We start from the raw sequence: 22514 nt of genomic DNA on the forward strand, positions 1-22514 counted from the left end.
CCAACTGAACCCAGGGCCACTGTGAGCAGCCATCTGCTTGTTGAAGGCACAGGGTCCTCATCACGCTGAGGGAGGAAGTCACTGTGAGGTAAGTTATGCTCAAAACACACATCTCACCTCTGGAAAACTGTCGCCAGCTGCCACACATTGCTTGCCACTTCAGCCTGACTTTTTTTGAAAGTCCCAGAATCTTGGGCACCCCTGAAAATCCTGATGTGCCCTGCTCCTTTTTCCAATTTCTAAAGGATGGAAACTCAAAGAGAAGTATGGGTACGTTACATCGTACAACAAGCAAAAATAAATACACGGCTCCGTGGTTTGGATACAAAACTATCACAAAGAAATAAATACCTCAGACCCCACAGCTGCAGGTCACACTCCAGCAATACCTGGTAGAATCTAGAAAAATGGTGATTGTCCCATAAAACATTTATTTACCGTGACTTTAACAATTATATTTAAGGGATAAGCAAAAATGTATGAAAACAATATATTTTTTAAAAGACAAACTTCCTCAAATATCAAGGATGGTGATCAAGATGCCCATTTAAATGACTCACTTTCCATCCTTTCCCACGGTCATTTTCGGTTTTCATAACAAGAATGGGCAAGAGCCAACTGTCCCTCACCAGTGACAAGGAGGGTGTAATCACTCAAACCCTCTCTCTGGAGGAATGATGGACCCAGGCTCTGCCTGAGGAATCTTCTCAAGCCCTTGCAGCTTTTGAAGTTCCACAGTATCCTGAGTGTTCTTTACAAACACTATGGAGAAAGGAACCAACCAGAAAACATAAAGGTGCATTTATTCATGTCCAGGCCATCTAAAGCTACTGTGTACAGGAATCGGGAGCAGAGAACGCATGAATGAAAACCTTAAACAACGAAACCACTGGGACACTCGCCCCTGAATTGCAGGTTTAGGTTCATGGGACTCTGCACACTGGCGAGCCAGTGTCCTCCCTGAGAAGCATGCTTCACACTCCCTCAGCTCCCTCCAGCACCCCCTCTCTGTCCCTCTGGTTAAGGCCTAGACAGTGCTGGGTGGTGCTGAGTCGTCCGTCCCCCGGCCGCTCAGCTCCGCCACCCGCCCGCGCAGCTCCTCGACCGTCTGCAGCAGGGCCGCCCGCTCCAGCTCCAGGGCCAGCGCCGCCTGCTTCAGCTTGCTCTCACTGCTCAGGAGCTTCTTGATGGTGGCTTCGAGGCTCTGGATCTTACCATTTGCCACCTGGAGAAAGAAGGAAGAAATGAGAAGGTAACTGCTGGGGTACTGCAGGAGGCAGCCCCTGGCCCCTTGCCTCCAGCCGTGGGAGACCTGGGAGCTGAGTGTTGGCAGAGATGGGTCTATTTTACGGTTAGTTCTGGCCACACGAAGCCATCTCTCAGCTTCCCGTGCAGACAGGCTGAGATGGGCCCTTAAAAACACCCTAAGGTCCTCCAGCTTTTTCTTTACTTGCAGTACTCTGGAAGCCAGATGTTGAGACGGTAGTACCCCAAAGAGGGGGGAACCTGAGCCCTTAGTCACTGCCACAGGAAGGCCAGCTCTGACATAGCCAAAGAATGCTTCAAGTGGCGGCGCTCGGGGACACAAACACTTCTGTGCTCAGCCACTGATGCGGAGCTATATCTATACTGTTGCATAGCACACCCTATTTTTTTTGGAGACCAAGTTTTATTCTGTTGCCCAGGGTAGAGTGCTGCTGTCATAGCTCACAGCGACCTACAACTCTCGGGCTCAAGGTATCTGCTTGCCTCAGCCTTCCAAGTAGCTGGGGCTACAGGCACCCGCCACAAAGCCTGGTTAGTTTTATTATTTTTAGTAGAGACAAGATCTTGCTTTTGCTCAGATGGGTCTCAAACTCCTGAGCTCAAGCAATCCACCTGCCTTGGCCTCCTAGAGTGTTAGGATTACAGACATGAGCCACCATGCCTGGCCTCAGCACGGCCTGTTTTGACTAACACATATTATCTTCATGCACAAATTGATCTCAAACAGGCACACGGTCAAAATGACTTCCCAAATGAAGGCCTAAGTAGTGACAGTTCCCTAATCTGAGGTTCATTTTCTTCCTTTTCCTTGGAAGAATGAGACATCACTATGTCAACAAACATGAGAATTCTCCCCGGAACACGCTGGCCAAGCCTTCTGCTAAGAAGCTGCATGCCCCACCTCACTGGCTGCTCTCCACCACCCATGAGATAACGTGTCCTCACCCCTACAGAGGAACAAGGCTCCTACTTAGTTTGTACCTTAGTACCTAGCACCAAGTCACTGCCAGTTAAACAGAACTTTGCTCGCTCTCCATACTCCCCCAGGGCAGGCTTCGTAGGCAGCAAGCCTGTCAGCTCTCCTGAAGGGGAGGGTTCGGCAGAAACTCCTTTTCAGGCTGACTTCTCAGCTCAGGGCCACATCCTGAAGCCCTCTGGCCACTGTGTCAGCCAGGGGCTGCTTTACCTTATGAACCCAGCCCAGTTCTTTACACGCCACATTTATTTTAGGTGAGGAAAATGGCACATCTATTTTTTTCTTCTCATTTTTCAAACAAGAGAAATAGTTTGAATGACATTTGTGCCAGACAACCCATGACTCAAAGTCTAGCTCCGGCTGTGCCACACTAGAACATTCATAATAAAAGGGAAAAACGACTGATAGCCTTAGTTTGTCAGTACAGAGCAGGGAGAAGTCACTCTTGGTGTGATTCCCTAAGAAGTGCTCTGTGATATTTAAAATCCTATCCATGGCCAAGGCCTGGGTCAGGTCCCACCCTCGTCACTACATTCCGAGGTGTGCCCCGCAGCTTAGCTAGCAGGGAGCTATTTTTTTTTTTTTTTTTTTTTAGTTTTAGCTGGGGCTTGGGCTTGAACCCACCACCTCCGGTATATGGGGTCGGCACCCTACTCCTTGAGCCACAGGCGCTGCCCATGCAGGGAGCTAATTTGCATGGTCATGAATGCCAGGGCTCTTGCGGAAGCAAGCCGGGGACTCTTCTATAGGAGAAAGCTCATCTCAGCTTTCAGGTGGTCCAGCCTCCCACAGCACCTGGGCTCAGTGTGGGCGCAATGACTCATAGTGATTATGAAAATCCTACATGCATTATTATCTGGCTCCCTTTGGCACGTCTATGCAATTGTCTGATGTATTGCTGAACCAAAGATGAGGAGTTTGATCTCCAGCTTCTGAACAACATGTGTGAGTGTTTAACAAGTAAATAAATGGGACTTAGATATGTCTAGCAATTATAAAAACAGAACAAAACTGAAAAAGCAGGTCAATTTTGATACTTTGGCAAAAAAAAAAAAAAAAAAAGATTTATGTACAAAATTCAGTACTGTGTTGAACACACTTCCTTGGACAGCTTCTGAAAACCGTACAAAGAGGAGGCCTGATGCTCAGATAAGACGCGCACGTTCTCATGCCGAATCTGAGGAAAAGCAGATCCAAACACCCACAAGGTGACACAGCACAGTCCCAGTCCTTTGAGGCCTGCGATGTCTCCCTTACTGTGGTGGCCCCAGTGCCCTGCACAGGAAGGACTGAGGCACACTGGTGGGATGGCACAGACTGTCATCCTGAATGGTCCCTTGGTCTAAAGGGAGAAGATCTGTTACTTCCAATTACGACAGATGCCTTTTACTCGAGGAATGTAGATACCTGAGCAGTTTTCCACAATTCCCGACCTCCACAAAAGGGGTGCAGGAACCCAGAAGCAGCATAAAATTGCTTCCAACTTCTGTCACCAAAAAACCACCTGGGCATTAACCCAATAAAACTGGCCTTTTATTTGAGTCCTGCCAGATGCTTTAACACAAATGTGAGTTTTGTTTGAAGTGTCTCTGTCACGTCATTCAGGGTGGCCACCCTATATTTCAGGGACCTGCTTACTGGCCTGAGGCCACCTAAGATGAATTGTATACCCCACAGGCCAGCTGAGTTAGGTCCCCTTGAAACTTCCTGCAGGTTACAAAAGAAGTTAAATTTCAGAATATGGGTGGCAGTGAGGGCTGGGTAGGAATAGCTTTTGTCTTTGTTCCTCTCCTGTACACACACGCCAGGGAGCGCATTTCAGACAGGCAGGTTCACCAGGCCCTCAGATGCCGACCTTTCTCACATCTCCGCCAAGCTTGTGTCTATAAAGCACAGCTTTATTCTATAGAGAAAATTCTAAGTATTTAAATCAGACAGGAAAGCTTATTTGAAGGACAGCTCAGGGATACTATAAAATATATTCTCGTGGGGAAAAAAATAGGTATTTTTCTCCACGGCAACTCTAAAACAATTTTTAAATATCCTCAAAACAATTCCTTGACACTGACAGCGTTACCACCCATTTGTAATGTTAAAAAAGTAGAACATATGGTTGCTTATGGCATTTGATTGACAAAGGAGCTGCATGATGGCATTAGATACACGGGTGAGAGAACAAGGACAGAGTGACAAGCAGGTGGGACAACCCTGGACCCCTGGGAAGGTCCATGTCTCTGGACAGCACCTCAGTGCCCCCTCACCTCCTGTGCGCAAAGTTCACACTGGTCCTTCTGTACAACCTCACTGGAGTTTATCCGCATTGAAATGGAAGTTTTCTTGAGGGGAGAACTGAACCCTTGGAGAATCGAATCTTTGAATTTGCACCAAAGACTCTCAAATAATGATCATCTGCTCTGGTTCACTTTGTTAGGTAGATTTCTCTATTACTTTCTTCCCTTAACATCCATCCCTCCGTGGGCCTAGCTGGTTTCGCTCGTGGATATTAAAGCTCTCAGTTCTCTCGTCGTAATTCAAAGCACAATTGCTGCTTTCAGCTAACAGCGCCAGAGCATCCTGAACCCAAGTTCATCTCTGGGCCTGTCTCCCAGAAGGGTAAGTGCAAAAACAGCCTCTCAGAAAGCTCCAGGACTGTCTGACCTTAGCAAAGGACAATCTGTCTGCTTCATATAAAAAAGATCAATTCTCCCGGGGTACCTTTAATCCCAACTATAAACAGATCAGGGTGAGAAAGGTCCTCTGGTCCTGGGAAAGCACAGTCTGCAATCGCCTTTGGTGAGTTAATGAACTACTCTCCACCGTGGGTCAGGGAGCTGCTTTCTAAATATGCCCTACCTGCAGCTGTTCAAGGAGGTCAAGGTTCTGTTTGCGTAAGCTGTTGTTGGTTTTCTCTAATTTATCCATTCTTTGGTTGTCACTGAGAGGGGAGGAATCGATAAGTTCTTCTTGAAGCACATGGTACTCAACTTCATAAGCTTGTAACTGTTTAGCGATGTCCATCTCAAATACCTGTTATGTAAAGAAAAGTCATTAGCTGCTGACAATGAAAAAAAGCTCTCTTACACACACAGAGGCTACCCTGTCATCAAACATCCACTAGGCATCTCCTGTATGATCAGGGGTGAGAAAGAGGAAAATTCTATACACTGAAAAGGCAATCATTTTACTTGGGAAGAAAGGATGTAAGAAATATCTAGATATAAATCCATAATAACAGTAAGTTTCTGATACTCTTCTTCCAAAAGCCAAAATTTCATTTTTAAAAAAGACTCACAAAATGTTATTTTTAGTTCTTACTATAATACTTAATTCACCTCTTTGAAAATTCTGTTAGGTTAGATGCATCAATTGCGGGTTCAAAGGAGAAAAAAAAACCCAAAACAAAAGAATCATAGCTTTATTGGCACGGTCATCAAGTCAAAGTTTAATTATAGTTCAGTTGGGTTTTCAAGGGGACAAGAACAGCTCAGTAATGGAACTGTTTACTAAGAAACTCTCCTTTGCACTCGGATATGCAGAAACGAGCCAAGACCCAAATGTCACCCACAGAGATGAATGAACACACAACAATGCCTGAGTTGTCTTCCTTCCCATAATAGGAATAGTGATGAAAACACCACACGTGTGAAAAACAACCCCAAGGGCACAAGGGAATGAAGCTGTTCAGGTCCAAGGGCACAAGGGAATGGAGCTGCTCAAGTCTGCACTTTATCTCCGGAAGGGAGACAGGAAGGGAGGGGAGTCGGAAGACAAGAGCATGCTGCTGCCCAAGGCACGTCCTTTCCTTCTGATGCTCCTATGGGATAAGGCCAAGAGGCTGAGGCCTCTCAGCACAGCAGAGAAGCCCCAATGTTTATTCAGCAGATCTGAGAAGGCAGTCAATCTGAGACCATCTGAAAAAAACCCAGCTAGAGCAGAACAGAGTCAGGGCAATAGCCTCCCTACAGCATTTCCTGAAGAGACCACCAAGTTAAAAATCAGTGAAAAACTGCGCCTGACAGTACCTCTCAGCATTCAAACTAGCCTGTCTTCCTTGAAATCAATTTTCAAAAACCACTTTTACTTTCTCACCATTTCTAACAATCTTATTCTATTTTCTCTTCGAGACTAGTTTTGCATTTTGCTGGGTTTCAGTTTAATTCAGTGATGATACTAGTAAGGCACAAAGTCATTCGGTGCCTAAAACTTAAATACCTTATGTCTGTGGTAGGGCTAGGGGAGGGAGGGACCACAGTGTACTGTAGTAAACGGACTGTTTTGTCCTGTAGTGACCGTGAAGTCAGGAGGGATTATCACCTCCACTTTACAGTCCAGGTAACTGACTGAGGCTTTGGGTCAGGTCTAAACTCATGGCAGTGCGGGTAGGGGATGGCTGCACTTGTCACAAGCCACTCACATAAGAAATGAAGCATATTTTGCTTTCCCATCCACATCCAGTTTTAATATTCCTTTTTTGGTTCACCGATTGTGCTCTGAGACAACATATTTTAGGATCAAGTTTAATCTCAGACCTTCCTGCTCAATGCTCTGGCTAAGAACTGGTACAAGTCATGGGTCACTCATGCCCTCTAAGTGAACAGGAGCCCCCCTTCTTATGTCCCTCCCCCAAGTAATTGGTCCAGGGATGAAAGCTATAAGGCTTTCCTTTAACTACCAGCCACGTACTGCCCTGGTTTGGGATAAATTCAGGGGCATAACTGTGAAATCAAGGGCAGTGAGTGTCCTGGCAGTCAGGAGATAATGGTGCAATTAAGCAGAGGTGGTGGCTCCTGGGGATTAATGGAGTCCTGCCAGAGTTTATGGCTTTGGGCATAGCTGAGCGCCATTAACCTTAACAGCTCATCAATCTGTATAAAAGGCCAGAGGTTTTGTTCTTAGGTTTTCCAGGTTAGGAATTTATTTAAAAATAAATCTTTGTGGAAGAAAAAAAGTAATTGCATGCATGACATTTATTCAGCACCATATTCATAATTACACACCACGGCCAAGCTATTGTACTCTGTTGGCTCTCCCACGGTTCCATGGTGAGGCATCCAACGATGATGGTTTTGCTGAAGCACAAGATTGAAAAGTGAGGTTTCTGTGACAGGGGTGTGGAAGCAGGTCCCTTAGCAGGGCGAGCCTCTCAACTGAGTTGTCTCTAATCCTCACAGCCAGGCTGGGAGGCGGGTGTTACAAGCCTCGGATGGGAGGCCAGGGAGAGGTTAAGTAACTTGCTCAAGGTCATTCAGAGAGTAGATGTGATTACAAATGGCTTCCTAACATTCTGCCAACTCAACATACCATACCAATCCATTCATGGAGTGTTAGACGTCCTGTTACTTTCAAGTTTTTGTTATCATAAATGACAAGTCTAAGAAAATACCCTTACACATGTGGCTTTCCCCACACTTTGGACTATTTCTTACAAATACATTCCAAGAAATGGGATAACTGAGTGAAAAGGTATGAATATTTCACTGGCTTACAATAGGTATCGCCAAATTGCTTCCAAAGCAGAACTGATCAATGTACAATGCCATTAGCAACAAACTACTGCACCAGGTACAGTACATTCCTGCCACTGAGTACTGGCATTGACAAACGTCATTCTGTTAATCTAGTAGGCAAAGCATTTTATGTTCCATAGATTTAAGCTGTGTATGATGTTAAACATCTTCCCAGCTACTTGTTTACTAGACGGCTGTTCTCCTCAATGAGTTGTTTACGTTCTCAGCTCATTTGCTAGCTTGTTGTTGACAGAGCGGCCCACAGTGCGGCTTTTCAGCAGGCAGTGTGCACGTGAGTCCCCTGGGGGTGGGGCCCCAATGCTGCAGCTCCTACATGATAAGAGGACATGCTGGTCTAGGGCCATGCTGTGGGGACAGCCCAAAGGACACTGTGAATAGGCCATATGCCCTGCCTTAAACTGAACTGAGGCTTCACAGCCACACGGTACTCACTGTGACAAGAACTCAACACTGACCTTTGGCCCTTCGTTACTAATTACTCCCAGAGTTTCCCTTCTTTGGGGGTCAGGACTTTGTATGGTTATATTCACCTGGCAGAGCCTCTGGTAAGCATGATGTCATGGTGAAGAACTGCCACAAAGGCTCCCGAGACCCTCGCTCTTTTGCCCTGGACTTGGTCAACTTTGGAACTTTCCTTACCCAGCCTGCCTGTACTCTCCCATCCAGGATCCAGGCTGTGCCCCAGTTGCCCAAGCTGAGACCGTCTGTAGGGAGGGCACCTGAAATGCAGCCAGGGCTATCACAAGGACCCCCCGACACCCCTCCCTTTCCCACTCCTGTGAATTTAGATGCAGAGCAGGACACCCTGTCATAAACATGTCATTCACTTCTACCCTGGGATCCCAAGGCTGCAGAGGGCTTGTGCTGCACCTCAGGCTTTCTGTGTAGAACGGGAGACCAGAGCATATTCTGGAGGGGACGGGGCAGTGGGAAGGCAGAAAACTTGACAGAGAGCATGTGGATGTCAAGTTCAGACAGAAACACAGAAGGCAAAGAGAGCCAAGAGCTGTAAGGAGTTTATCTATTTTCTATTAAGACTACTAGTGGAAGGAAACCTGTGCCCCAAGTGTAAATTCTGTGCTCCCTAGACCCCATACCTGCTGTACATTCAAATATGCTGTGATCTTGTAGCTCAGGGCTCAGCAAACTACCACCTATGAACCAACCCTTCCCACTACATGTCTTTGTAAATAAAGTTTTATTGCAACATGGCCCCTTCATCCCTTTAACATATTGTCTATGGCTCTTTTGTGCTACAAAGACAGAGTTCAGTAACTGGAGCAGAGTTGAGCAGTTGTGACAGAGAACTTACAGCCTTCAAAGTCTAAAACACTACCCAGACTTCTGCACAAAACATCTTATCCGATTCTTTCAGGTCCAGCTGGACTCAAATACTTTAACGCCAGCTGGGAGCTCTCTGTCACCCCATAGCCCTGGCTCCAGTAGCCCTGCCGTTTTCTATACAGGACTGAAATGTTACTCTTTCTTACCCAGTTTCCTCATCTATAAAGGTAGGGATGATAGTACCAGGTCCCAGAGTTGTTAAGGAGTCAATGGAATAATGAATACCAATTTCCCAACAGCTCCTTGAAACAAATCAGGCACACACCCACCTGTCCTCTTGTGCATTTGACTCCCCCAATGCTCAGAGAGCACCTGTTGCTACTTGGCACATTAGATGTTCTCAAAAGGTATTGACTCTACAGAAAAGGGAAGAAAATGGGATTTTTTTCCCCCTGGGGCTCAATATCCAGGAGGTAAACTGAATGTAGCAGAGACAGCCACCTCGAGGGCAGGAGCAGGTGAGAAGCGGGTACTCTGGGATTACAAATTTAGGCAACCGAGGCTCCCTGGGTTTGCCCCAGGAGCTATGAAACAGGCGTATGTGCAACAAAAGCTCTAAGAAGGGAATGAACAAATATAAATGTCAGAAATTGAAGAATCACAAGGGTGCAGAATTCCAGGTAAAATACAGAAAGTCCTTATAATTAAATGACCCCAGAGGTCCCTGGCCGCAATGAGCAGCTTGTACAGCCCTCTGAGGCAAGAGGGACGTGCACGTGAAACCCCTTCCCCACTGTGTAGCAGAGGGCGCCCAGTTGCCAAGCCACTTTACATCCTTGCAGGGATGAGACCACGTGTGCACACAGATTCCCACAGAGCCTGGCAAAATGGAAAGCCTTGACAAGCCAAAGCTATCCACCCGGAGAGCCACGTGCGAGGGAGGCCACGTGGGAGAGGTGCAGGGCCTGTCGCCTAGCTCAGGTGCAGGGTGGGAAAGAGCTCTCTCCTGACAGCACGTGCCATGTGCAAGAATAAACCTACCCAAAGTGCCAACTGGTGTGAAGCCCACTCCTCTCTCCAGGCCAGACTCGTATCTTTGCTGTGCTTAACGCCTAAGGTGGGACAGCGAATGAAAACCGCAGCCCACTGCAGCCAGTGGTTTCCTCCTAGACCAGAGGTTCTCAACCTGTGGGTCGCGACCCCTTTGGGAGTCGAACGACCCTTTCACAGGGGTTGCCTAAATACATCCTGCATGTTAGATATTTACATTACGATTCATAACAGTAGCAAAATTAGAGTTATGAAGTAGCAAGAAAAATAATTTTATGGTTGGGGGTCACCACAACATGAGGAACTGTATTAAAAGGTCGTGGCATTAGGAAGGTTGAGAACCACTGTCCCAGACTATCAGAAATCCCCAGAATAATGATTTTTTTTTTTGAGACAGAATCTTACTTTGTTGCTCAAGGTAGAGTGCTGTGGCGTCATAACTCACAGCAACCTCAGACTCTTTGGCTCAAGATATCCTCTTGGCTCAGCCTCCCAAGTAGCTGGGACTACAGGCACCTACCATGACGCCCGGCTAGTTTTTCTATTTTTGAGCTCAGGAGATGGAGACCAGCCTGAGCCAGAGGGAAACCCGGTGTCTACTAATAGCAGAATAGAGATATTTAAAAATAGCTTCATTGACCAGGTGCAGTGGCTCACATCTGTAATCCTAGCACTCTGAGAGGCTGAGACAGGAGGACTGCTTGAGCTCAGGAGCTCAAGACCAGCCTGAGCAAGAGCAAGACCCCATCTCTTCTAAAAATAGAAAAATTAGCCAGCCATTATGGTGGGCACCTGTAATCCCAGCTACTCCAGAGGCTGAGGCAAGAGGACTGTCTGACCTAAGAGTTTGAGGTTGCTGTGAGCTATGATACTATAGCACTGTACTGAGTGGGAGAAAGTGAGACTCTCTGTTCTCAAAAAAAAAAAAAAAAAAGGCTTTATTTCCCTATTTACCTGATCACGCTATGTTTTCATTACACAGTTATGCACTGCATAATGATGTCTCAGTCGAGGAGGTCCACAGGTACAATCTCCCATGAGATTCACTGCACCTTTTCTATGCTCAGATACATAGTAACTTCCCACGGTGTACAGGTGCTGCCCTACCAGTACAGGAACATGCCACACAGGTGTGCAGCCCGGGAGCAACAGGCTGTACCATGGAGCCGAGGTGTGTTGTAGGGTAGACCATCCAGTGTGTGTAAGTCTCTCTACGATGTGTGCACAGTGATGAAAGTGCCTAAGGATGCATTTCTCAGAACACAGCCCCGCTGTTAAGTGATGTATATTTGGGGCAGGTTCTGGGCTTGTAAAAGACCTGCCTGCTGACTCTGCAGCGGTCCCATGGTGAAACCCCTTCCAGTACTTTCTCAGCCACCCAGCCACTGGACACAACCGGTGGTGACCTCCCCTGTGCTAAGCAGCTCAACCCTTTATCATCAGCAGTTGTTACTGTAAGAGTCTTTCTTATACTATGTAGGATCAAAATCCGTTCCCACACCCAAGCCAGACCATTCACCATCTGGTCTAATTGCAATTCCCAGCTAAATTCACCTCTCAACCTCCCACATTTCAGAGGGTAATGGTTCTAGCGTATACTGAAACCAGAGGTGCTGAAACCACAGATGTGGAACTGAATTCTACAAAAAAAAAAAAAAAAAAAAAAAAAAACACTTCATGGAATACATGCTCTCTATCACATAACTTGGTTATCAAAGAGTTATTTTTAGAAAATTCTAATTAATACCATTCAGCAGAAAAATCAAAGTAGTCATTTTTATAAAAGCCTGCACTGGAGAAATGTTTATGTTTTAGAAGAACAAACTACTAGAACTGAAGACCCATAAGTGTAAGAAACTGCTGATATCTTGGGCCAGTTCTCAGACCTAACCACGGGCACCATGTTTCCGTGGCATTTTGCCACGACGCTCGACATATCCACTCACACGTACAGTTGACTATTCCATACGTATCTCCTATTGGCTAGGCATTTTTCAGAAAGCTGTTGACCACCATGAATTCATGACCAAAAGAAAATTAAGCTTCTCTATATCCAGAACTGCTTAAACACTGGGAAGGCTTGGACTGAATCATACCTGATTGATGGTCTTTTCCATTTGGACCAAGCCCAGGTTGGGTAGTGTGTTTTTTATAAAGTCGACTATGGTTTCTAGGTTTTCATGCTGCAGAATCAAGGGCTTATGGCTTCCCAAAAGACTTAAAGCCACTTTAAATATGACCTCTGATCCCTGAAGAAAGATCATATCTGAGAAAACACAGAAATGCAGAAAGTTAAACCAGACCAATTTCTGATGAAGTATCAATCTTTCTCCTTATATCATAGAGGAGGAGGATAGGAAACATAAGCCCAAACTGCAAATTTTATTTCCTTTTTAAGAGCCTGATATCTGGGCAGCGCCTGTGGCTCAGTGAGTAGGGCGCCGGCCCCATATGCCAAGGGTGGCGGGTTCAAACCCAGCCCCGGCCAAACTGCAACAAAAAAATAGCCGGGTGTTGTGGCGGGCGCCTGTAGTCCCAGCTACTCAGGAGGCTGAGGTAAGAGAATCGCTTAAGCCCAGGAGCTGGAGGTTGCTGTGAGCTGCGTGAGGCCACGGCACTCTACCCAGGGCCATAAAGTGAGACTCCTGTCTCTACAAAAAAAAAAAAAAAGAGCCTGATATCTCAGATAGGGTTGTCAAGACAATCATCCAATTAAAAATAATAAACATTCTGCTAAGATTGTGTCACAGGTTCAAATACATTTTTTTCCTTTTTTCCACTCTAAAAATAAATTCAAACATGCTTCAAAAGTTACACTGGGAAAGGGGGAAAGTTTTCTTATTAGTTCCATTTTTCTAGGAATGCCCTGGGTTTTAAAGAAGCTACTAAAAATTTGTTTTCCTGGGTAAGCTGAAAGATTTTCGTAGACGCATCAAAAATTAAGATGGAATAAGTGAAAAAGCACCTCTGGGTAGAATTAAAACATCTTTAAAAACTGTTAAACACCTGCATTATTGTAAAAGGATCTTATTAAACACAAGTTCACTGAATTTTAACACGATAATGGAGTGAAGAACTTTGTTAGGATTACAGTTCTTGCCGTATTTTTTCTTAGAATGGCTGGCAAATGTCAGCATTTCCTATGGTGATTTGATACAGAGAGAGGGGAGGGCAAGTGGCCAGGACCACTGGGCAGGCAGCAGGCCCAGCTCTGTCTCCTCCGTCTGCACAGAGCTGAAGCCACTAAGAAAAAAAAAGTCAAATGTCTCAGGGCTGAAGGAGCTAATCACTGGGTGACTAAATTCAGGCAAGTTACCTAATAACTGACATATATGAAAAAAATTAATGTAAAAAATCAGGGTAAGTATATTAGGGTAACTGTCAATATTTTTCACTTTTTATTTTTATTTGCTGCAGGATAATGAAACAAGGACTTGTGAAATTTAACTCAAGGAAACCAAGAGCAGGGGACAGGAAGAATCTCCCCACGATCACTCTCTAGATGGTTTAGGGTGGTAACATTTAAAAGCCACTCAGAAACAGAAGGGCAAAGGCAGGACTCCACTGTGTAAATGGGAAACTGCTGAGTACATTGGATACTTTTTCTTCCATTCTTGAGATACTTTACTGAGAAGAATATGTTCCTCAGCCCTACTAGGAAACTAATTTGGGGCTTTCACATGAAAGCTATAACCTAGTTACAACCTAAGAATAGGGGGAAGGGGGAAAGGGAGGGGAGAGGGGTGGGTGGTGGGTAGAGGGAGGGGAATTGGTGGGATTACACCAGCGGTGCATCTTACAGGGGTATACGCGAAACTTGGTTAATGTGGAATGTAAATGTCTTGGCACAGTAACTGAGATAATGCCAGGAAGGCTATATTAACCAGTGTGATGAAAATGTGTCAAACGGTCTATGAAGCTAGTGTGTGATGCCCCATGATCATATCAATGTACACAGCTATGATTTAATAAATAAATAAATAAAAATAAATGGGAAACTGCATCAGAGAGGTTTTTGGGCAAAGCACAGGGGGAAACGCTAGACCAGGTGCCTTGCTGCTGGCTGGATTAGCCCTTGAGATGCTATGCGACCTTCTCAAAGGCCTTCACCACAGGGGCTGATCAGTACCCCCCGAAGACAGATCCTAGCAACGACCTCAGAGTGAGTTCAGACAGAGTGAGATCAGAGTCCCTCCCACAGCTCGGGGTCCACGTTGCTTCCACTAACATCTCAGCTGCTGATGGTTAAGGGCACAGGGTGGCCCCAGCAAACAGGGAAGATCCTTTGCCCCTTTCTTGGTGGTTGAGGCTGGGAAGATACATTAGAAAACTGATTCTGGCGGCGCCTGTGGCTCAAAGGAGTAGGGTGCCGACCAAATATGCCAGAGGTGGAGGGTTCAAACCCAGCCCCGGCCAAAAACTGCAAAAAGAAAAAGAAAGAAAGAAAACGGATTCTATCTTTGAAATCTAAGCTTCTCAGGGCAAACTGTAGATGTATCGAGACAGAGGCATGGAAGAACATTCCTGTCAGGTGTCTGCTTTATAAAATACACAGTCTACCCCTATAACCCTCCTCTACAGAAAATAAACTGTAACTAAGATGTATTTATGATCAGAAATATTTCCGAAAACAAAATGACAATGTAAATTGAGGTTTCAGTGGTTTAGACAGTACTCCTTCCCTTCAATACACGAACACTTATAGCTCAAAAACAAACAAACAAACAGACAGACAGATGGCGTCTTTCATAATAAAAATTCAAATTTATTTATTTTCTGGGGGGGGAGGGACAGGGATCCTGGGGAAAGCATTTCACTATCAGATCAATGATTTCCTATAACGCGGTATCTTTAGTCTCTCAGGGACAAGTTCAAGGAATGAGGGACTAAAGATACAAGTTCCTTAAAATTAGAGACAGTAGCAAAGCTAAGCCCATTAAATAATTATTGGGGAACTATACAAGCGGTCTCCCCCGGCCTTCTCAGTTGTATTTTTTAGGACAGTGGTTTTCAACCGGTGTGCCATGAAAAATTTTAAAGACTATTTTCGAAAGACGTTCAAAGCACAGTACATATATTCTTTTTTTTTTTTAATCATCATAATTTAAGTATGCTGTGGAAGTTTAACTATGGGTCCCAGTGTCTCCTCAGATAAAAAAGGTTGAACACCACTGCTTTAGCATCTTGGCTTTTACAAACCAATTTAGTAAGTGTTTCCTTCAATTCCAAACTGAGATTCTTCCGGAATATATGATAAAAATGCAATGAAATTTGGAGAGGGGTGTGTGGGGTTTTTTTTAAATCTCTTTATTAATATATTAAAAAATTAAAATATAATCCTGGCATGTTTATTTTATTAAATCTATTTGTATTTAATGTAATAAAAAAGAAATGTTCTCTCCTAATCACAACACCTTAGCAGCCCTCTGTTGAGAAATTTCTTCTAATTTAACTGAACGAGAATTTGTGAAGAATCTAGCATATGCCAAGCACTGAATTAGGCTCTGTGGATAAAAATTAAACAAAGAGCACACTTCAGAGGCACCAACCAGCCAGTACTGGTTTGGTGGAGTTATCAGGACAAAGAGGCTGGAGAATGTCCAAGGGAAGGTGACAGCTTAAAGAACCAATGGGAAGGTGCCAGGTAAGAGGGCCAAGGAGGCAGCTCCAAGCAGAGGGAGGAGAGCGTGCAGACGCAGAGAGGCAAGACAGAACCAAGTCCCGTGCAGGAGCCTGGAAATGGTCTGTGAGGCCAGTTCTGGCTCCGGGGGGTGGAAGGTGGGCAAACAGCAGGGAGGCAGAGCCAGGTTACCAAGGGACTCTGCCCACGCCAAGACACTTGACCCAGAGCAAGCAGGGAGTCACCAGCGACTTTCTGTTCCTCTTTCCTGAGTAGGTCAGCACATTAGTAAGGAGATGGTGTTAATGAGAACCAGGTTATGGGTCTGATCCCTGCAAAAGGCTGGTTAGCTTCAGATAGAGAACAGACACCTTTTAAGGGGGCTGTGCTGATTGAGTCCCATCAGCAGGCTCCCAAATGGCTGTCAGCCACAGGTCATAATCACTCCTCCCACTCAAAGTGCCCTCCCTTCCCAGGGGAAAGCTCAGCCCCAGCAGCTTCTGTTGGACCAGAGAGGTCTTAGATCATTCCGATGAAGGAAGGACCTCCTTAAAGTTTTACTTGGGAGGAAGGGGCTCCTAAATTTATCTGAAGACACCTGGGGAAACTCTCTCTGTCCTTTATAATTAGCACTTTTTTCTCTCACCTGAAATTTTTTAAATTACACGTAATTTTAAAATAAAGAAAAATATTACCTATAAACCTGCTGCCCCAAACCAACTATTTTTATTTTTTTTACCTTCTAATTCTTATACATTTGCATTCTAGAAATTTTTTTTAAAAAAACAATAATTCTCCTTGGAAAAGTGAGCTGATGTTCTGCATTTGGAAACCACTATAGGATAAAGTAAGCTGCTGGAGTGGACCCTGGAGATGCTGCACACTAGCCTAGCTGGCCATCTGTAGGGACCTTTTCCTGCACCCTCCTCCTCCAAGCCACCAAGGCACAGGCAAAGGGTTAACATCAGGAAACAGAGGGGATCTTAGATTCAGCTGACTCCACCACTTTGCACATTATTCCCTTAGTCCCTGAGAACAACGCAAACAACTCCTTTCCTCTGAAGCCTGTTACTGGGTTACCGTGAATTGCAGCTGTATTTGAAACCCCGTGTCATCTCAAAGTGCAGTCTTTCCGTGAGAACTTAGACGGCACCTCCTTTCCAGCCACCCTGTCTCTGTCAAAGGCGAGTCTTCCTGACTTTCTCCTGGGAGGCTGAGTCCTCAGCTGTGGCAGCCCCACATCCCATCAGGGGCAGGACGGGCAGTGATGGCAGCCACAGCGCTGAGCAGAGAGGAGAGCAGCACAGGGACGGCGTGAGCACATGTCCGTCATCCCGTGTCCCTAGCCTTGAAACGACCTCGCTTCCCTATTTTCATCCTAAAGCTTTTCTGAAGCCTTCACTGTGTTCCAGGCAGCTCCTGTGTTTTTTGCCAAAGCCTTAGTGTTTATTCTCCATCTCTTCTTTCATCTATTTGCTGCAAATCCTACAGACAAACATCAGGAGCCTAATACCCCAGCCGCCACCTCCATCAGCAACAACCAGCTCCTTTCTTCAGATTCGGCCCCCCAAAAGGCAGATGAACCCAAACTAGAAAAATACAGGAGGAGGCGGCGGCTGTTTTATATTGGATGACACCAGAAAGCAGCGCAGACATTCTGCCCTGTGGAGTGCAGGTGCACACATCACATCACCGTGGGCAGCTGCCCTTCCAAGCAGCACAGACTTACTTGATTTGAGATCATCGATTAGTGTCTGAGCTGCGCTGATGCAAAGTGAGAATCCTTTACTCAGACCTCAAACAGTGCATAGTCAACAAAGATCCATTTGTTTTTAAAGTTTATGCAGGCTTAAAACCTTAACATGTGACCTGGGCCCTAGGACAAAAGAAACTGCATGCTCGGAATTTAAAACTAAGCTATCTATCCTCCTGGAGCTAAACAAAAGCGGTCCCTTAAGTCACCAATGCTAAATATAGAAGTGTTTTTATTTATTTTTGAAACAGTCTCACGTTGTCACCCTTGGTAGAGTGCCATGGCATCGCAGCTCCAGCAACCTCAAACTCTTAAGCTCAAGGGATCCTTTTGCCTCAGCCTCCCAAGTAGCTGGGACTACAGGTGCCCACCACAGCGCCCGGCTATTTTTAGAGATGGGGTCTCGCACATCTAAGATCAGGCAATCCACCTGCCTTGGCCTCCCAGAGTACTAGGCCACCACGCCCTGCCTATAGAAGTGGTTTTTAAAACCTACCTTTTCTGTGGAGCCTAATAAGTTTATTTTTAAGAACTGAAAGATCCCTCTTGTCCTTGCTTCCAAGATGACAAAGAAAAGAAGGAACAACGGTCGTGCCAAAAAGGGTCGTGGCCACGTGCAACCTATTCGCTGCATGCACTGTGCCCGATGCGTTCCCAAAGACAAAGCTATAAAGAAGTTCGTCATTCAGAACATAGCGGAGGCGGCAGCTGTGAGGGATATTTCTGAAGTGAGTGTCTTCGACGCTTATGTGCTTCCCAAGCTCTATGTGCAGCTACATGACTGTGTGAGTTGTGCTATTCACAGCAAGGTAGTCAGGAACTCTTCTCGGGAAGCCGCCAGGACCGAACACCTCCACCCAGATTTAGACCTGTGGGTGCTGCCCCACGACCTCCACCAAAGCCCATGTAAGGAGTTGAGTTCTTGAGGACTGAAGAATAACTATCCTTTGGGAAAAAAATAAAATGGAAATTATACTTAATGTAGCCTGTTGAGTGTTTCTGTGCCTTATACCAGGTGTTGAAATACAAATTGCCATGTATTTTTTCATTGGAAAGAAAGTTTACCTCTGTAAATTAAACCTGTGGTCTTATCCGTGGCCTCCAAAATTTTCATAGCTGTATGACAAGGGGGAGAGATTAGGCATCTGAGTGTTGGGTTAATTCAGCCTGGGCAAGCTTAAGTTGGCATCTTAAAAAGGCAGAAATCTCTAGGAGAGTTAAGGGAGAACTAAACTGCTGGGACATTGGGAGGTGACTTTGACTGACGTGTTCATACATGTGGATAGCTTCAAAGCTGTTCCAGGATTCATATTCAGATCTTAAACTTTCTACCTTGTAATTGGTTTGCTGGTAAACTGTTTACCTAAGGTTTGTCTTTCTCTAGTGCATTTCTGGGAACTCATGGGGGAAAAAGTTAACAAGGGGTATATATATTTGTATCTGAAAGACCCACTTCTGGCTGGATTGTTAAGGACCAACTTTGCCAAAGGAGTTAATGCGTTTTTCCTAAAGTCAACGTGGTAGCATGGAGATTCCAGTAATACACCTTACACTCAAAAATGAAAAAAAAAAAAAAAAAAAGAACTGAAAGATAGCACGAACTGTGCAAAAAAGAAAAAAAAAAAAAAAAAAAAAGGAAAAAATCCCAGCCATTTTTGCAGAATGACATCACAACCCAGCAGAGCCTTGAGATCCCACATCCCACTTCTGGCCTCTATCCAAGGAGCCCTTGGCCCGCTGGACAGGAACCACTTGGTACAGCAGGGACTGTGGAATGCAGGAGTCAGCCAGACACTGGCATCTTTATGCATAATGTACAAAGACCCCCAAGACCCACCTCTGCCTACATAATAGAAAAATATCCTGCCTCTACCAGCTGGAGCTTTTACTCATGAAGTTATTAGAATGAGTGTCACAGAGGGACTCTACCTAAGAAATGCAATCAGTGTAACCTGGTTTCTTGTATTCTCAATGAATCCCCAACAATAAAAAAAATTAAAAAAAAAAAAAAGAATGAGCGTCACAGAGCTCTGAGCTACCCTGCCGCAGAAGGCCTATTATTGCCAAAGTTTGCTTATTTTTAGTGCTTTTTACCCACTCTACAGCCTATGGAATGTTTCCTCTCCTAGAGCCCTAGAACTTTCTGCAGGCAGTGGCCTGGGTGGGTCCCACAGGCAGGGATGGCCCCTGCTCACTCCAGTCTGTGGTCAGCCCAGCCCCCTGGGTAGAATTTCTTCACAAATCAGATAACTTGATGTCTGCGGTGTTTACAAACCATTAGCAAACAACACTCACTCTCTTCCTCCCTCTCTCCATCCCATTCCCCTCCCTGACCCTGCATGAAAAATAGTTACAGGACTAGGAGACAAAGTAAGGGAGGTGAACAAATGATTTTCTTTTCGTTTCCAGAGTAAGAAAAGTCAAAAACACAAAAATTATTGGCAAGAAAGACTGAAGCCCACAGCTGTAGATCTTATAGTTTCTGTAACTTCTGTTAGTAAACTAAGCACACAATTCTGATGCTTTGAGTTATTTTTGTTTTTGAACTAAAGAGTCTCACTAAAGATCTATTTAATTAGGAGATAGATTTTAATATCTGTTTGATTCTAGTGATTTTTTTTTTCAGGAACAGAAAATGAAAATCAATTTGGGGATTTGATTTTCAAATCAAAAGGGATAGTGAATATTTTTTTTTTTTTTTGTAGAGACAGAGTCTCACTGTACCGCCCTCGGTAGAGTGCCGTGGTGTCACACAGCTCACAGCAACCTCTAACTCTTGGGCTTACGCGATTCTCTTGCCTCAGCCTCCCGAGCAGCTGGGACTACAGGCGCCCGCCACAACGCCCGGCTATTTTTTTTTGTTGTTGCAGTTTGGCCGGGGCTGGGTTTGAACCCGCCACCCTCGGCATATGGGGCCAGCGCCCTACTCACTGAGCCACAGGCACCGCCCGGGATAGTGAATATTTTAAGAACACAGATTCTTCTAGTAGAGCCAAGCGGGAAATTCCTTAAGGTTCTTGTGGGTTGAAATGAGTAATAAAAATCTAGTGCTTTGAGGGAAAGAAGAGGCATCAATCTCACTTATATTAAAAAGCAACTTTTCAGATTTCTAGAATTTGGATATGTGAACTGTTTACCCAAAGTAGTACGCCCTCAATGTTTTGGAACATTCCCTTTAAGATGCTCTCTAATCTGAAAAACAAATCTTTTAAAAACTATAAGATTACATGTTTTTAAGCTATCAAATGATTTACCATAAAAGACATTTGAAAACACTTGATATGTGATAACTGCTAATTTTTTAGTAAGCTCCTTCTTCCCAGTAAAAAAAATAAATAAATAAAAAGAGCTGAATTGTCAAAAATACTGCTTTCGCTCTGAAGTCGGAAAAACAAACTAGCAAGAAGTGGTTGTGCTCACAGTATTTTACTCAGCTCCTGGTATCCAAGTGGACAGCCCTATTCCTGCCATCTCAAGGCAGTTTTGCAACTTTGCCCATGAACATCTATTTAACTTTGATGGAGATAATGGTCTCAAAAAGTAAATCACGCAAACAGGGGATGGCTTTCCATGTGAACACCTCACGCTCAGTGGGGCTTCTAGAAAGATCAGTAGCCTGGAGAATCAGGGTCAGGACCAGTCAACATTCACACCCCAAAGACTGAGCAGGGTTATATGCTGAAGGCTCCTGGGCCAAGCCTTCAAAATTATCTGGGCTGAGGAGAGCCTGAGGGTCAGAGAACCCAGCCTAAATCCCACCAGCTGAGATCCACAAAGGAAGCCTCATCTTACGCTCATCCCGGACTTCAAAATCACAAAACCCAACCCAGACTAAACTTAGAATACCAAACAATACCCTGTTCTTGTTCAAAATACAGGTATAAAAATAAGGAGAATCTCCATGGAGGCATGAAGCGTCTCTCATCTAAGGAGGGAGGGAACGCCTGGTTGTGGCAAAGAGGTTTATAAATGCTCACCGAAGACTCTGGCCACAAAGCCCAGCGGGAACTGGGAGGCAAACACAGTGAGGAACCAGGGGGCGGCGTAGAGGCTGGGGCCAATCTCGTGTTCCTCCAGGTGGTTGTAGAGGTCTCTGTGGTAGTCGTGGAGCAGCCGTGAGAGCTGGTACATCTGGATCTGAGGGAAGGAGAGGCCTGCTGCGTGCCCAAAGCTACTCACCCCGCTCACAGCGTGCATGTCAGACAGAACAATTACAAGAACGTTAAACATTCTATGAAGCTTATGCTCGCCACTGATCTCAGTCACTGATTTGTCCACAGAGTGCTTCTGGGGCACTTCTGCATGCTGGCCACTGGCCAGGGGTAGGCCCAGAACACGGACGCTGGGCCTTCTCCTACCACTTTCTTCCCACTGTTCCCTGGGGTTCCTTAGCTAAGAGAATATAAACATCTATCTTGTGTAAACATTTCATAAATTCTCTTACAAATTCACATTCTTAGCAAAACCCAAGCCCAGGGGAACTAGAAATAAAAAGCCAGCCTCCCTGCTGAGAGAGGAGCAGACAAAGATTCCAGAAAAAGTCCACTGCACAGGTTCACTTGGTAAATTCCCTCCGGACCCCTGAAATCATTCCAAAGGCAGGGCCAGTGTCATTTCTTTAGGTTTGTAACAGATGAGGCACATAGTCCCAGGCGAATTAATACAAGAAGACTGATGTTTGTCTTAAGATAAAATAAGTTTCTCCAACTAAGGTTGAACTTCAAGGGTTCCCGCTTCGGAGAATGAGGTGGTTCAGGCAAGAAGCTCACTCCAGTTGCTTAGAGCCCCAGAATGAGGCCCAGGGCTCACAGAGATCCTAGAGCCACCCCAGATTTGAGCAGTCCCCTGGTCTGAGCTAAAGAAACAACCCAGGGAGGGTCAGAACCCTACGGAGGTGTTATAAGTTGGGTATGTCCTGCCCTAACTGGGTAAAAACACAAAACTGTTTGCAGAGGCTCAGACATGATCCCCTTCAGCAACAGCTGTGGCTCTTCCGTATCTAAGAGTCTAATCAACCAAGGCCACCAGCCGAAAAGA

The 22514-nt window shown here is 45.3% G+C and overlaps 1 protein-coding gene and 1 pseudogene across 8 annotated transcripts in view; one reads left to right on the forward strand and one right to left on the reverse strand.

Annotated features, from left to right (window-relative positions):
- Positions 1-784: 784 nt before the first annotated feature.
- The window catches only part of TBC1D1 (TBC1 domain family member 1), a 233458-nt gene continuing 211728 nt past the window's right edge, over positions 785-22514 (reverse strand). For all 7 annotated transcript variants that reach the window (XM_053577462.1, XM_053577464.1, XM_053577466.1 and 4 more), the window contains 4 exons: positions 21455-21614; positions 12201-12370; positions 5096-5269; positions 785-1225 (listed from right to left, as the gene is read on the reverse strand). In XM_053577462.1, the coding sequence (XP_053433437.1) occupies positions 1028-1225; positions 5096-5269; positions 12201-12370; positions 21455-21614 (702 nt within the window). In that variant the 3' untranslated portion in view covers positions 785-1027. The remainder of the gene's footprint in view (positions 1226-5095; positions 5270-12200; positions 12371-21454; positions 21615-22514) is intronic.
- Positions 17374-18457, forward strand: LOC128575810 (40S ribosomal protein S26-like; annotated as a pseudogene). The gene has a single exon (XR_008377172.1). The product of XR_008377172.1 is annotated as a 40S ribosomal protein S26-like (transcript).

Source organism: Nycticebus coucang, chromosome 23, assembly GCF_027406575.1.
Source record: "Nycticebus coucang isolate mNycCou1 chromosome 23, mNycCou1.pri, whole genome shotgun sequence".
NCBI lineage: Eukaryota > Metazoa > Chordata > Mammalia > Primates > Lorisidae > Nycticebus > Nycticebus coucang.